This window comes from Recurvomyces mirabilis (genome assembly GCF_035927965.1).
Source record: "Recurvomyces mirabilis strain CCFEE 5264 chromosome Unknown scaffold_26, whole genome shotgun sequence".
Taxonomy (NCBI): Eukaryota; Fungi; Ascomycota; class Dothideomycetes; order Mycosphaerellales; family Teratosphaeriaceae; genus Recurvomyces; species Recurvomyces mirabilis.
The window spans coordinates 227155-240836 of NW_027041960.1; the positions used below are offsets into that span (position 1 = coordinate 227155).

General features: G+C 52.2%; 8 protein-coding genes across 8 annotated transcripts; 5 read left to right on the forward strand and 3 right to left on the reverse strand.

Annotated features, from left to right (window-relative positions):
• Positions 1-378: 378 nt before the first annotated feature.
• Positions 379-1146, forward strand: BMT2_3 (25S rRNA (adenine2142-N1)-methyltransferase; the record flags this gene model as incomplete). Its single annotated transcript, XM_064841277.1, has 3 exons — positions 379-634; positions 687-803; positions 878-1146. 3 exons carry the CDS (start codon positions 379-381, stop codon positions 1144-1146), a joined length of 642 nt encoding a protein of 213 aa, XP_064691141.1.
• Positions 1147-1773: 627 nt separating this feature from the next.
• On the forward strand, positions 1774-2647 carry LTS14_008590 (uncharacterized protein; the record flags this gene model as incomplete). Its single annotated transcript, XM_064841278.1, has 2 exons — positions 1774-2006; positions 2143-2647. The coding sequence occupies 2 exons, from the start codon at positions 1774-1776 to the stop codon at positions 2645-2647; spliced, it is 738 nt and encodes a 245-aa protein (XP_064691142.1).
• Positions 2648-3495: 848 nt separating this feature from the next.
• ALG14 (UDP-N-acetylglucosamine transferase subunit) lies at positions 3496-4317 on the reverse strand (the record flags this gene model as incomplete). The annotated part of the gene is made up of 1 exon (XM_064841279.1): positions 3496-4317. The coding sequence occupies one exon, from the start codon at positions 4315-4317 to the stop codon at positions 3496-3498; it is 822 nt and encodes a 273-aa protein (XP_064691143.1).
• A 730-nt stretch (positions 4318-5047) lies between these two features.
• NEM1 (Nuclear envelope morphology protein 1) lies at positions 5048-6669 on the reverse strand (the record flags this gene model as incomplete). Its single annotated transcript, XM_064841280.1, has 2 exons — positions 5048-5193; positions 5265-6669. 2 exons carry the CDS (start codon positions 6667-6669, stop codon positions 5048-5050), a joined length of 1551 nt encoding a protein of 516 aa, XP_064691144.1.
• Positions 6670-7304: 635 nt separating this feature from the next.
• GCD7 (GCD complex subunit gcd7) lies at positions 7305-8813 on the forward strand (the record flags this gene model as incomplete). Its single annotated transcript, XM_064841281.1, has 1 exon — positions 7305-8813. The coding sequence occupies one exon, from the start codon at positions 7305-7307 to the stop codon at positions 8811-8813; it is 1509 nt and encodes a 502-aa protein (XP_064691145.1).
• Positions 8814-8850: 37 nt separating this feature from the next.
• Positions 8851-9830, reverse strand: LTS14_008594 (uncharacterized protein; the record flags this gene model as incomplete). Its single annotated transcript, XM_064841282.1, has 2 exons — positions 8851-8968; positions 9031-9830. 2 exons carry the CDS (start codon positions 9828-9830, stop codon positions 8851-8853), a joined length of 918 nt encoding a protein of 305 aa, XP_064691146.1.
• Positions 9831-10259: 429 nt separating this feature from the next.
• Positions 10260-11453, forward strand: LTS14_008595 (uncharacterized protein; the record flags this gene model as incomplete). The annotated part of the gene is made up of 4 exons (XM_064841283.1): positions 10260-10295; positions 10350-10524; positions 10582-10748; positions 10806-11453. 4 exons carry the CDS (start codon positions 10260-10262, stop codon positions 11451-11453), a joined length of 1026 nt encoding a protein of 341 aa, XP_064691147.1.
• Positions 11454-12198: 745 nt separating this feature from the next.
• Positions 12199-13530, forward strand: LTS14_008596 (uncharacterized protein; the record flags this gene model as incomplete). Its single annotated transcript, XM_064841284.1, has 4 exons — positions 12199-12221; positions 12275-12774; positions 12899-13116; positions 13171-13530. The coding sequence occupies 4 exons, from the start codon at positions 12199-12201 to the stop codon at positions 13528-13530; spliced, it is 1101 nt and encodes a 366-aa protein (XP_064691148.1).
• Positions 13531-13682: the final 152 nt, after the last annotated feature.

The following is a 13682-nucleotide window of genomic DNA, read 5'->3' on the forward strand; positions in this document are numbered from 1 at the left end:
CCGCCTCCTCCATTCGCACGTCTGGACGATCAGAGCAGCTGCAAGAAAGGACGTGGACTGGCAAAGCAACTCGTTCTCGCTCACTCATGTGCCTTGTGAAAGCAGTCCTCACGAGGAAGTTGTAAGTCCATCCTGCGAAGGACAGAAACGGCATGCCGAACGTATGTTGGTGTGAGGCTACTGACTGTGTCCCTTCGATATCTCCTCACCTCAGTGGACATCATGCTTCTCACCAAAACTGAGGTACCCTGTATCCCGTCTAGAGGCCAAGAGAACAAAGTGCGATGTGCTTCCCACAGTCAAGTATTCTCCTTCCTCATCCATCCACTCTTTTGCAAGTACTCACTGCTCCTTGACTCTTCGCTACATACCATCACTATGCATTGCACAGCTCTCCTCGTCGCCGGCCTCGTCTCGCTCGGCGCCTGCGCTGCTGTCGAGACCAACAATGCCATTGACGCCCGCGATGACGGCACCAACTCATGCAAGAAGCAGAACTGCATGGACGATTCCCAAGCCGAGAAAGTCGCCGACAACTTCGCGCACCTCGTATCTGCCTATACTAAGGCCGACGCCGAGGCAGTCATGGCCCCTGACTTCCTTGATTACAGTGATAGCGTTACTGCTCTGATCAGTACGTCGCACCTCGAGATAGGTGCAAGAGAACTAGCTGATCTATCTCATAGACTCCGGTTGCCCCAATGGTCCGGTTCCGTACGGCGCACCCACCTTCGCCAGTCGTGACCAATTCGAGGCAGGCCAGAGCTCGCAGCCAAATATCACCTTCACCATCCTGAGCGTCTGTAAGTCAAACCACCAACCACTTCCTTCCTCCGTTGACCTAACTTGACCTCGACGCTAACACTCCTTTCCTCAGGGCACAACTGCGATACCGTCATTCTCCGCTGGCGCGGCCCTCTCCCCAACCCCTTCCCCAACGCCATCTCGCCTCAACAAGCCGTCACGGGCCTCATCGTCATCGAGACCAGCTTCCAAGGCTTCAACTGCCCTCAGCCTTTCCTCATCAAGACTGTCTTCTCCGAATTCAATTCCGCTGCTTGGCTCTATGATCTTAGTGTCTTTGTGCCGAATTGCACGGCTGACGGATTTGGGTATCCGCCTGCCGGGGTGCGGGCGAAGATGTAGAGGACGTATGTCATTGTGGTTTAGTGGTGAGGTCTGCTGACGTGAAGGAAGCCGTGCGTCAGCGGTGAGGGAGTTTGGGATGGAGAGATACCAGGAGCGATCAATGACCCTTGTAGGGTCTTCTAATGTGTAACTGGCAGTGATATAGTACAAAAGCATCATTCACACTTGTCCACTTCTCAATTCACACATCATATACTGGTGACAAAAATGTAAATCGGATTACCTAGGTACCTAGGCAGCGGGCTGCAAGTGACAACGAGTAGGTCGTGACACGCTAGAATTCCAAACGCGTCAACTTCATCTGAAGCTCATCTGCCTTTCCCACCTCAAATTATCGACTCTACACGATCTTACATAACATATTCTCGTCCTGGGCACGTCGTCGCGCGGGTATCTGCTTCGTGTGGAACCTATCTCAACATCACTACACAACAACTTTGTGAAGCCAACTGTCAATTGCTCAGTTCCTGCAAAGTCATAGCACCGACAACACGCCACAAGTCGATCAAAGGAAAGACGACCGTCAACTCCTGACCTGCATCGACGATAGCGACAGCCAGCTTCAGCAATGACATGGACCGTAAGTCTCAAAATGAGATTCCAGTGAGCACTACCATCTCCGCCATGACTAAAAGGGGCAAGAAGAACGCAATAGAGGTAGCCGATGAGGACCTGAGCATGCAGGATCGAATTCTCTCCCACATCAAGGGCTCGCGTGCTTCTACCACCAAGAAGCCACCGTACACCGAAGAACAACTCATCGCCATGGCTTTGACCATGTTTGCAGCGGATGAAGTCGAGATCTCGCTGGCTTCGGAGATCAGCGACTGGATTTGCGACACCTTCAGTTACTACAAGTACATCGCTTTCGCCAGTCTTCATCGTTTATCGTGGGATTCCGAGGCGTCTCGCTTACGCGACAGACTGAACCATGCGTTTGAACTTATGGAATGCTCCATGGCTGAATTGTCCGACGGGCGAGGCGGACGGTAGTGCGCATTACCACTCGACGTCTGCTCCAACAGCCATGGTGCTGTACTCGGTACTTGAGAAGCGGGATGATAATGCAACGTTCCCGTTCCTCGACCTGCCGCCTGAGATCAGAAACAGGATCTACGATGTGGTCTTCCGCTTCCTCAAATCGGGTGTTTGCTTGGACACGGGAAGCGCAAAGAACGGCGCCCGAGTCCTCTCCAAATCCCTCAACAACACGGACGTCTCCTGGCGTGACAGAAGCGGGCAGTTCCGGACCCAATCTATCCGTAAGATCCTCTCACCACTGGCTACTTCCAAGCAGTTCCGCCAGGAAGCTCTGCCCTACTTCTACCAGGTCAACACTTTCGTCTTCCTGGACCAAGGAGATATGAATGTCACTCTTCGGCGTCTACCAAAAGCTCATATCCCCTTCCTGCGCAGCATCAAGTTCACTTACCTCGCTGGTGGAGCATGTAAGCACGCCTTCTCCATCCTGTCGAAGATGACGGCGCTGAAGCAGTAAACTTTGGTTGCGAGACAGAAGTGCGAAGAATTCCTCATCGAGGTGGAGATTAGTGCGATGCAGATCTTGGAGAGGTTGAGAGGGCTTGAAATGGTGGAATTGTTGGGTGCCCGGGTTTGGAGGCTGTTTTGAAGGAGCCACAATACTTTTTGGTTTGAAGACGAGTTTGGTTTGAAGGACTTCATGGAGAAGCTTCCTGCCACCCACAAACGTCTTGTCCGGAGCATCTAATACTGTCTCGAAGCAGGAACTTGGGCTCACTACGGCAAGAATGAGGAGTGGACGAGGTTCAGCGACCTTGTGGACTTACACGGTCTCCGTAAAATAACACTTTACTTCGATGAAATCACCTGGAAGAAGTGGAGGCGCAGAAATGATAGGACTGACGATGAGCGACACTTGCCAGGACTCGATACTATCCTGAGCTTGCCAAGTATTGAGCAATTCGTCGGTATTGGATGCCCAGAGCTCGTCGCGGTATTCAAACAGCATGTTCCAGCAATGGAAGGAGGATGGGTTGGAGGGAAGAGGTCGAACATCGGTGCTACGAGCCAAGGCCCGTCGTACTGATTGCTTGCCAACGCAGTGACTTCGGGATGGCTCCAGTGATGCACAACAAAGAGGCTGGCAGACGGAAGGCGAAACCTTGAGATGTGCATACTGCTTTCTGGTCGAAGAGAGATAGAATTCTGGAATACATCCAGAGCTCGGCAAGTGGCTAGAGAAAGCTGGTGCTGTGGAGTGTCCAGACATGCTTGGCAAAGTCCATGCCGCGACATTAAAGTCACCCACGCTCGCGAGGGTATCCCGTCTCCACGACTGACGCCATTGCTCTCCTGTCGCTCATACTACTGCACCAACACACCCAGGTACTCCACACTTCCACCAACCTCCCTGACCAACTGCGGCCACTGCACCAGAAACCTATCCACCACCCTCCTCAACAATTTGCCACTCAAACTCAACCTCTTCACCCGTGCCCAAGACTCCACATAGACAGTCCTCATCTTCCCCCTCGTACTCACACCCTTAACATCAAAGAACCTCAACAAAAGGCTCGTAAACACCATAATCGTCCCAGTCGCCGGTCCATTAACAAGAATCAGATCCGGAACATCCCTCTCCCCAGCCTGCCCACCATGACCCTCACGAGTAGTCGTCGTATCCTTCAGCAACACATTCCGACAAGCCTGCATACAGGTCAAACTCGTCATCGGCGCCGTAGCCAGCGATTGATGGATCTCCCTCGCCCTGGGCACAGTCACGACCTCATAAGTCCCGGGCCCATTATCAGTTGCTCTCTTCACCTTCCCCATCATCAGTCCCTCCTGCGTACTCAACGGCGCCGCCATCTTCTCAAACTCCTCTGCTCGCGCAGCACTCAGACTATCCCCGCTGCTGACCACCCACGTCCGATGCGTATAGTCATTCCAATGTAAACGCTGACTTTGGTCTTCATCTTGCACGGAGCGGGAGAGCATGGAGAGCATTTCTGTTGTGTGGCCGCCTGAGCCGAGAACTATCATCAGGTGGGTTGGTTCGTTGGGGTTGCGGCGGCCATGACGGAGAGGTTTGTTGCGTTTCGCGTTCAGGAGGATGGTGAAGCGGAGATAGATTGCTGTTAGGCCTACTGCTAGGATGGCCAGGAGGAATTTGAGTATGAAGGCCATGTTGGCGGTGATGGATATGGTGATGTTTGTGGTCAAGCGGTATGGTGTTCTCGAATGATGAGTGGTTAAGAGAGAGGGTACGGTCCGGCTCAGTCAGCTAGATCAAGTGAAGTGAGGATATATAATGATGTGACACAGAGTGAAACATGACACCCATCTATACTTCTCAGCCCAACGCCCGAGACCTCACCATCGGCGAATATCTATCATGCACGTCGTCGGGAAGATTCACGGACGGAGGGGATTGGAACTCTAAGGCTATTGGCTACGTGACGCCTACAGTTGCCGCTAGTCTCGTTCCTGCAGCACTATAACGGGGGGTGGTCTAACATGTGAATGCTATATTAGAAAAATGTTGATAGGACTTGGCCACACGGGAGGCGGTATTGATCAAAAGGCAGTTTATTACCCCCGACTCTACTCCTTCGAATAGACAGACGGACAGTGGCAATCCTGTAGCCGCAAAGAAAGCTGATGAACATTCGAGATTGACAGGCGGAAGTGGCTTGCATGCCTCGAAATTATCATCTCACATTATCAGAGACTAAGAAAAGGGGTACAGTAATCTTCCATCCCGCCAAATCTAGAATGCACAGTATATGTCCGTAAAAAATGCCTTCCGGTGCCTGTAAAGCAGGCACAAGCCAAGAAACGCCTGCGCTATAAATTCACACGTGAAGAGGGCAGTAAGCTGTCGTAGTGCTGAGACGACGGCTACAGTTTAGATGTCTTACGCCTGTTGAGCCTGCCCTTGTCGTAATGCCAGGAGAGCCCGAACATCGGTCACGTATTGCAGACCCTCGAGCAGGGGGATAAGGTGTATCAGATCGTTGTCCGTTGGGTCGCTGATCCAGCCTTCGATGGGTATAGCATTATCTGCAACACATATATCAGCATCGCTGTTCTTCTCTCCAGCAAAAGGACTAGAAATGAATGGCAAGACTCACCCTCATGAAAAATATAACTCATAGGCGAATTATCCAAAATCATCACCTTGCTCAGATCCGGCTCCACCTGCGCCAGATCCTTGATATACGCTCCATTCCGAAATGTGCAATGCTGTCGATAGTACCTGCCGGAAAAGTACTTCCTCTCCCTCTCTAACCAATCAATCACGGGATCCGCATATTCTTGTACACTCGCGGTGAAGACGATTAGGCTATACCACTTTGCGACTTTCCGTAGAAACTCGTGGCAGCCGGGTCGTTCGTGGACGTAGTAGAGGATGGGGACGCCGGGCCCGAGTTGGACGCCGCCGCTGGAGATGCCGCCGCCGAGCCGCACTTCGACCATGTGGCCGGTTGACATGCGGCCGCCTTTGGCCATGGAGTGGATTAGTGTTTCGTCGAGGTCGATGATTAGGGTTTTCTTTGGGTTAGGGGATGCTGCTGAGAATGTGTACGAGGGTTGCCGCCGCGGGACTAGCGGTCGTGGTGGTGCTGGTTGTCGTGGGTAGCGGGTCAATTTCGAGTTGGCGGTTGGTGAGGATGGGGATTTGAGGGTCGAGGCTACAGCTGCGACATCCTCTGAGCTGACACCGGCTTTTTTCTGCTGGGCTCGAGCTATGCGGCGCTTTCGAAGTGCTTCTTCATTTGGCAGTAGCTTTATTCGGCCACTTTTCCGGTGAGGTGCTATGTCGTCCCCTTTCTCCCCGGCTGATGCGGTCTTCGATCGCGTATGTCGTGCCGGACTATCCTCTGCTTTCTCATTCTCCGTGTTGTCATCCGAGCTCATTGCTGACGCGCTGGAAGCATTGCTATCCACTGATGGTGATCGCTGCTTGGACGCGCGGTGCTGTGGCCGTGGACGCTCCTGCTTCTCTTCTGTTGCGAGTGGCTCGGCTACGCTGGTCGGATTCGCAGCTTGCGCTGAAGACTTCCGTTTCTGCCTGGAGAGTAGACTTCGAAAGCGTTTGAGAGGCAGAATAGCTGAGAAGTGACCCGCATCGTCGTAGAAGCAGGCAATCACATAACGTCCTGGTGCCGTGATAGTGCTGTAGATGACCGTTGCGCCGTACAAGATGGCATGCGCCACGCGCCTGGGAATCTGCCATAGTCGACTCTTCCCACTGGGCGACTGCGACTCTTGCTTTCCACCGTCCAGGAGAGGAGTCTTCTCGTCTATGCCGTTCTCCTCCTCCCTCGCCTCGCCCGGGTTGCTGGACACGCCCAGCTTCCCGGACAGTGCTCTAACATCGAGTGCTCGCGCACTGCTGCCCGCTTCGCCCTTGTCTCCATCATTAGTATCGGAAGCCAGATGAGCCGACGAACTCGTTCGCGATCGCGGAGGAGACGGCGGAGGGGTGGTAGTGAGCCTCGAGACGATGTTGAGGCTGTTCATTGCCGCCAACATGCCATAAGAGAGCAGATATAGCGAGCGACAGTGTCAGATGGACAGGAAAGCACAACCACGTGTCCGCTCTTTCAAATGCGCAGGTCGGGAGAACTGATGGTAATGCGCCGAGTTGCAGCTGACACTGAGCTCGGCTTCTGGCGCGAGTGCCGTATTATCTGGTTTGGACCAGCTAGATTGACAGACACGGTAGGTAGGGAGACCCGGAACTCCGTCTAACAAGCATCCAAAAGACCAGACGCCAGCAACTGTAGCACAGGAGATTGATTTGTTTTGGCCAGTCGACGGCCGAACAATGATGATGGCTGGCGGGGCGAGCTGCACAGGCCTCGTACGCTAGGAAACTCTGTCAGTTGCGATTATCCCTGCAGGAAATCATCTGCCATATCTGTCGACTCATATATCAAATGCTTGTACGACAAGACAGTATCATATAAAATCTTGGCACTACGATCTTGACCACCCCCTGATTGCAGACAGAAGGACTATCCTGGGATCCGAGTCACAGTTACTCGAACTCCAAGCATACCACAACACGACAAGATCTTGCCGACTGGATATAGACATCATAATCGTATTCCTGGACTAGATTGCTAGGAACCTTGATATCGACGACAGCATATCCACACCCTGCCATGCCGACCTCAACAGTAGGGCACACGCCCTCATTATCAACATTTCTGAAAAGTCTAAAGACCAACGATATCGAGTCCTCGATCGAGCTACTAGTATCCCTGCTCAAACGACGGCAAATCAGGAACTCCCGACAATGTGCTCTGGCCACCACACATCTCCTGCTCAGCGTAGTGGCGAAGGAGCGGATCCGAGATGCTCAGAAACTAATTGAACGGATCAGATCGGTGGGTCGTCGCCTCGTTGCAGCACAGCCCAGAGAGTTTGCTGTCGGTAACATCGTCCGGCGTGTCCTAGGTGTGGTAAGGGAGGTAGCAGAAGACAACGAAGACTCTTCTGTTGGAAGTGAACTGCTGTCTCCAGGCACGCCTACTACACCTGGTACCTCTGAAGCTCGGAGGCCACATTTGCCCAAGACTTTCTCCGAGTTCACACCACTCCATGGTGCTGCTGCGCTGCCAGAGTCGTTCCAAACTGGTCTGCATGCCTCGTCTAGCGAGCTCGAGAGTCTCGCAGCAGATAGTAAGCCTCAGCGGCCTTCCCTCATGAGCTCAACGACATCATACGCTGCACAGGGTCCATCGCTCACTTCCCTCTTCAGCATTCTGCAGCATCCCGCCGGCCGCTCACCAGCAGGCTCGCCAGGCATGAGCACACCGACTGCATTCTCGCCTTCCATGAAACCTTCCTCATCACGACCCGCAACACCGCAGCGACCTGGAACAGCCAGTGGACCTAAGGAGAAGATGGATATCAAGGCTGAAGTCATCGACGGCATCAAAGAACTCCTCGATGAACTCGATGTAGTGGACAGTCAGATCGCGGAGAATGCACTCGATCACATCCACAGCAACGAGATCGTGCTCACTCATACCTCCTCTCAAACAGTTCAGAAATTTCTCATGACCGCCGCACGAAAGCGCAAATTCACAGTCTTCCATGCGGAAGCCTATCCAAATAACCACGAAGCCACACACGCTACTATTCTGAACGGAGCAGCTGGAGACGAAGACACAGACGAACGCTGGAAGCCATTGACAGACATGGGCATCACAGTGATCCTGATCCCAGACTCGGCCGTGTTCGCACTCATGTCCCGCATCAACAAAGTCATCCTCGCCCCCCACGCCGTCCTAGCGAACGGCTCCCTCCTCGCCGCCGCAGGCGCCAGCACTATCGCCCGAGCAGCAAAAACACATCACGTCCCCGTCGTGGTCCTCAGCGGTGTATACAAGCTCAGTCCTGTCTACCCATTCGACACAGACGAGCTGATCGAGTACGGAGACCCGAGTAAAGTAGTCGCATTCGAGGACGCTGCATTCGCGGAGAAAGTGGATGTGGTCAACCCTGTCTACGATCACGTGGAAGAGGATCTGGTGGACTTGTATATCACGAATTTGGGAGGCTGTGCACCGAGCTACTTGTATAGGATTGTGGCGGATCATTATCGGGTGGAGGATGTGGATTTGAGTTCGAAGGAGGGTGTGGGTGCTGCGGTGAAAGCTGCTTGAGCCTGATTCCTCACAAGATGGATATGTGAGGCTACTACTACATCACGCCGCCTTCGACCTCCCAGCCGGGCATTCGGCCTTCGGCGAATTCTTTGGCCATGTCGCCAAGCGTCATCCACTCGACTCCTTCGTGTTTGTTGATGTGTTCGATTATTCTATCGTGCATCATCAGCTTGCTTGTCCGCTTTCTGCACGGCCGAGGGGGCTCGAAACTCACCTTTCGTGCATCAGGATCACATGCGGCTTGCCTGAAACTTGTGGGTGGATGCTCATAGGGAAGATGAAGGTATCGTACTCCCTGTACGCAAAGTCGAACTGCTCCATCCATAATCTCTCGACTACATGAGCGTCCACGAAACCATGGGTTCCAGGTCGGCCAGGTATGGGTTGCAATGGCGGCCAATCATCCAAATGCCAATTCGACGGTATCTCCACGACCTTGGACGGTTGCCACGCAGTCATCGGTACCATCCAGCTCTCAGCAGAATTCTTATGGTTCGTCTCTCTCCACTCTGACTTTAGCGGATCCGGTGCCCAGTAAGGCTGGACATCATGGTGCATGAAGCTGTGGTCATACAGAATCCCTTCCGCTTCCAGCTGCGAAATGAGTTCCTTTGAGGTCGACCATGCCGGAGCCGTGTACCCTATAGGTCTCTTGCCGTCGCAGAACTTCGTCAGAACCTCGATGGATTTAATCAAAACGTCCTTTTGCTGTTCGGCGGAAAGTTGCGAGATATATTCATGCGTATACCCGTGTAGACCTAACTCATGGCCAGCATCACGAACCTTGGTCATCTGTTTGGGGAAGGTCTCGAGGCTGTGGGCGGGGGTGAAGAAAGTGGCCTTGATCTTGTACGTTTCGTAGAGCTTGAGGAGGCGATCGATGCCGACTGTGGCTCCATAGACGCCGCGAGAGACGTTTGTTGGGTTCTGGGGGCTGCCGTCACAGGTGTTGATCCAGTTTGCCACGGCGTCGACGTCGATGCCGTAGCCTACTAGGACTCTTTTCTTTGGCATTGTGGGATTCTAGTAATGATGATTGTGTTCCTGTCGTTCCAACGGGAAGCGGATGTACTTGGACTTCTCAACAGGGAGCTATATCATCAATGGTATCATAGGTCTATCGCTTGTCGTTTCTCCTGTACCATTGCCTGCTCTCTTCCAAACGATATCGTATCTTCGCCGAGTGGAGATACGTACCCATAAGCTCATCCACCCCGCTCTCCACTCCTTCGACATCTTCGGCACAATGATCGACATACACCCAGCCAGAGTCAGCCGGATATCGGCTTCTTGATTGATAACAGACTCCTGTGTAGGTAGGAGGATCTCAATTCACACAATCTCCGGCACATCACTCCGATCTGATACATTTTACAAATCTACTGCATCATTTCGTGGAAGCCTAGTTGACAGTGACTTTAAATAGTCTTGACGAGAATGAAGATGTTACAGATTACTTGTAGTGGTACGCCACTTGAGGTAAGTCCGACGAGTGTATCATACACCAAATGTAGTCTTGCTGACGACATGTAGATTGGCCTCAAGCATGGAAGTGAAGCCAAAGTACAAATCGGACGGTCTATCGACTTTTACGCAGGTATGTTCAAGGACACTGCGAAGATGGACTGGCACAAGGTGCAAGACCTTGCTATGTCATTCGAACCTGTCATGCGACGGAAATGGCCTGCTTATCTGGAGGAGATGAAAGGTAAGAAGCACAGATTACATATCTCAATGTAGTGTAGAATTACTGACCGTATCACAGGTATTGCTGAGGGCTCAGGACGGGAGGTAGCAGATATCATCGCTATCAACGTCAGGACTGAGATCGCTTTTGGACTTTTCTCCGATGGCTGTACAGCGCTGTCGTGGAAGACCGATGATGGGAGCTATCTTGCACAGAATTGGGACTGGATGGAGGCACAGAAGGAGGTATGTACATTGTGTGATAATAGTACTTCTAATGCTTTGTTTGCTGACAACATGAAGAATTTGGTCGTACTTACAGTTGAGCAACAAGACAAGCCAACGATCAAGATGGTGACTGAAGCGGGTCTGATTGGCAAGATCGGTCTCAACTCTGCTGGCGTCGGCGTGTGTCTGAACGCTATCAAGGTGAAAGGCATGGATCCGACCCGCATACCATGTCACTTAGGACTACGGATGGTGCTTGAAAGCACAAGTCGAGACGACGCAATCACGAAGCTCGAGAAGTACGGGGTAGCATCCTCATGTCATATTCTAGTCGCAGATGCTACTGGAGGTACCGGTCTCGAATGGAGTTCTGTCGAGCTGGGCAAAATCCAGATGAACGATCAGAAGCAGATCTTCCATTCGAACCATTACCTCACAAAGCACCCGGGCGTTGAAGACACGAAGTGGTTGAAGGACTCGGACTTTCGAGTCAGGAGGATTGAGGCATTGGCTAAGGAGCTTGGTGAAAGCCCATCGAAGCAGTCGCTGTTCGGCTTGTTCAAGGATGAGACCAACTACCCAGGCGCCATCTGCAGAGCTCAAGTTGGCGAATCCGGCTCTGCAAGCCTGTTCAACATCATTATGGACTTGAAGAAGCGGCAGGCGACCGTTACGCTGGGCAGACCAGTAGAGCCAGAGGAGGTGTTGCAACTGTCATTTTAAGTTGCTGTGAAAACGGATCAGTGTCGGCCTGTGTTGAAGTGTCCATGGGTATATGGTGGCTGTATGCTGTTTCGACCGTTCAGTCTGATATGTATCGTCATTTACGCCAGGAGGGTTTGCCGTGAATAGCTCGAATCATGCAGCAATCCTTTGCAGATCATTGGCGTATAATGATAGGCAGTTTCTCGGCCGATAGACCCACTGTGTGCGGGCATCTCAATGCGCTATATTCGTTGATCATGAACCAAGCAATCCTTCGCTGGGTTTACAACGCCAGGGAGGGAAAGGCTACCGCTCGGTTGAATGTATGGCGAGCTTATCTCTCTGCTGTGGGTATTGTTCGATAAGCATGATAGCCCAGGCGTACCATCCTCAGTACTGGTTCCGCAGTACTTCAACATCAAGCTTGACCTGTCTTCTCACTACTATTGATCAGGTCGCAGACCGTGCTCCTTTTGCATTAACATGCCCCAACTACGCTACCACAGTCCGTACGTTCAGAATTTCATAAGTGGAATATGTGTTGGCTTCTCAGCCGGAATTTATGTTGCATTGAACCTGTAAGACTTCTACACCAAGCGCATATCCCAGATTGCCGTTGATCCTGTTCAGTCTCGGAGCTGGAGGTGGTAGACCGGATTCGGCGCAGCTCGTCCAGATTGTAAACGCAACATTGTGTGCAGTATGGTTCTTTAGCGCCAGCTTCGGAGGCTCGATCCTCAATCTTCTTGGACCAGGTCCGACGATGTGCGGAGGAGTGTTCACATAGTAAGTTTCCCACGCTATCTGCCTGATAGTGAACAGCTCACATCAAACTGCAGTGTCCTGTACGTGGGCTCCCTATGGTACTTCGACGAGGTCGGCAAGTTTGCATTCCCCATTGTGGTCGGAGTGATCATTGGCATCGGAGCTGGAATGGTCTTCATCACGGCTGGCTACATACAGACAGCCTATCCTGAGGAAGGCGAGAAAGCCAGATACGTCACTACGCAACTCAATCTCCAAGCCGTTGGTTCCGCCATAGGAGGAATTATACCAGTCGTCATCAATCGGGATAGTGATACAGCAGCCGGTGTACCTCGAGCTGTGTACATCTCGTTCATTGTGATCATGAGCTGCGCTGCACTGCTGGCTCTTTTGCTATTGCCGGCGCACAAATTGCGTCGCGATGATGGCAGCATCGTGGCTGCAGACAAAGCGCGAGGTCCTTGGGAGGAACTCAAAGCGAACTTGCTGGTGTTCACGGACTTTAAGCTGCTGCTCATGATCCCTGCATTCTTGCCGGCAGAATGTTTCCTGGTCTATTCTGGATCCGTCAATGGTGAGATGCAGTCAGATGCGTGACTTGCAACTCAGCTGATTGGATGTAGCATTCCACAATAGCTTGCGAGCTCGGTCTTTGCTTTCGTTCATGGCAGTGGTATTACAGATACCATGTGGCCTAGGTCTGCAATGGATCCTGGACAACAAACGGTGGCAACGAAGGACTCGAGCACTGATTGGTCTGACAGTTGTTGCAGTACCACTGGTTGGAGCATGGGTGTGGGAGATCGTTCGAGTGCGTGGGTACAATCGGCATGCCCCTTTGTCAAACCCTACAGACTGGAGTGATCGTGAGTTCGGCTGGATATTTGTGCTCTTCACGCTCAACTGGATCTCATCAGTTCGTGCAAAGTCGGGCCACCGCCAATTTGCCGCTTACTGACAATCAGTGTAGTCTCTATGGCAGTATGTGATCACATACTTCATCGGTGCACTCACCAACAGTCCAACCACACTTGCGCATTACGCTGGCGTTTTCCGGGGTGTCCTGGGGGCTGGTGAAGCGATCTGCTTCGGTCTCGACTCTATCCGGATCCCATACATCGATGAGGCCGGTGGCATTTTTGCCTTCTACTGCGTGGGGCTTGTAGCCTTCTACTATCTGGCATGGTATCATATCGACGATAGCAATTACTTCAAATCTGGTGAAGAGGGAGCAGTGGTGCCGAACCATATTCTAAAGGAAAAGGGTCTGGACGGGCAGGAGATGGTACTAGGTCAAGCTGCGAGCGTCCAGGTAGAGGTAAACATGTAGAGTCCCATACCACATGATATGTAAAGCCAAGCAAACGGATTGTGTGCTGAATTTTCCGAGAAACCGTCCGAGAGATTGACGACCATGAAGGAGGGTTTACGGTAGATAGTGAAGTAGAGACAGACTCGATGACATTGGGTCAACGCATTCGA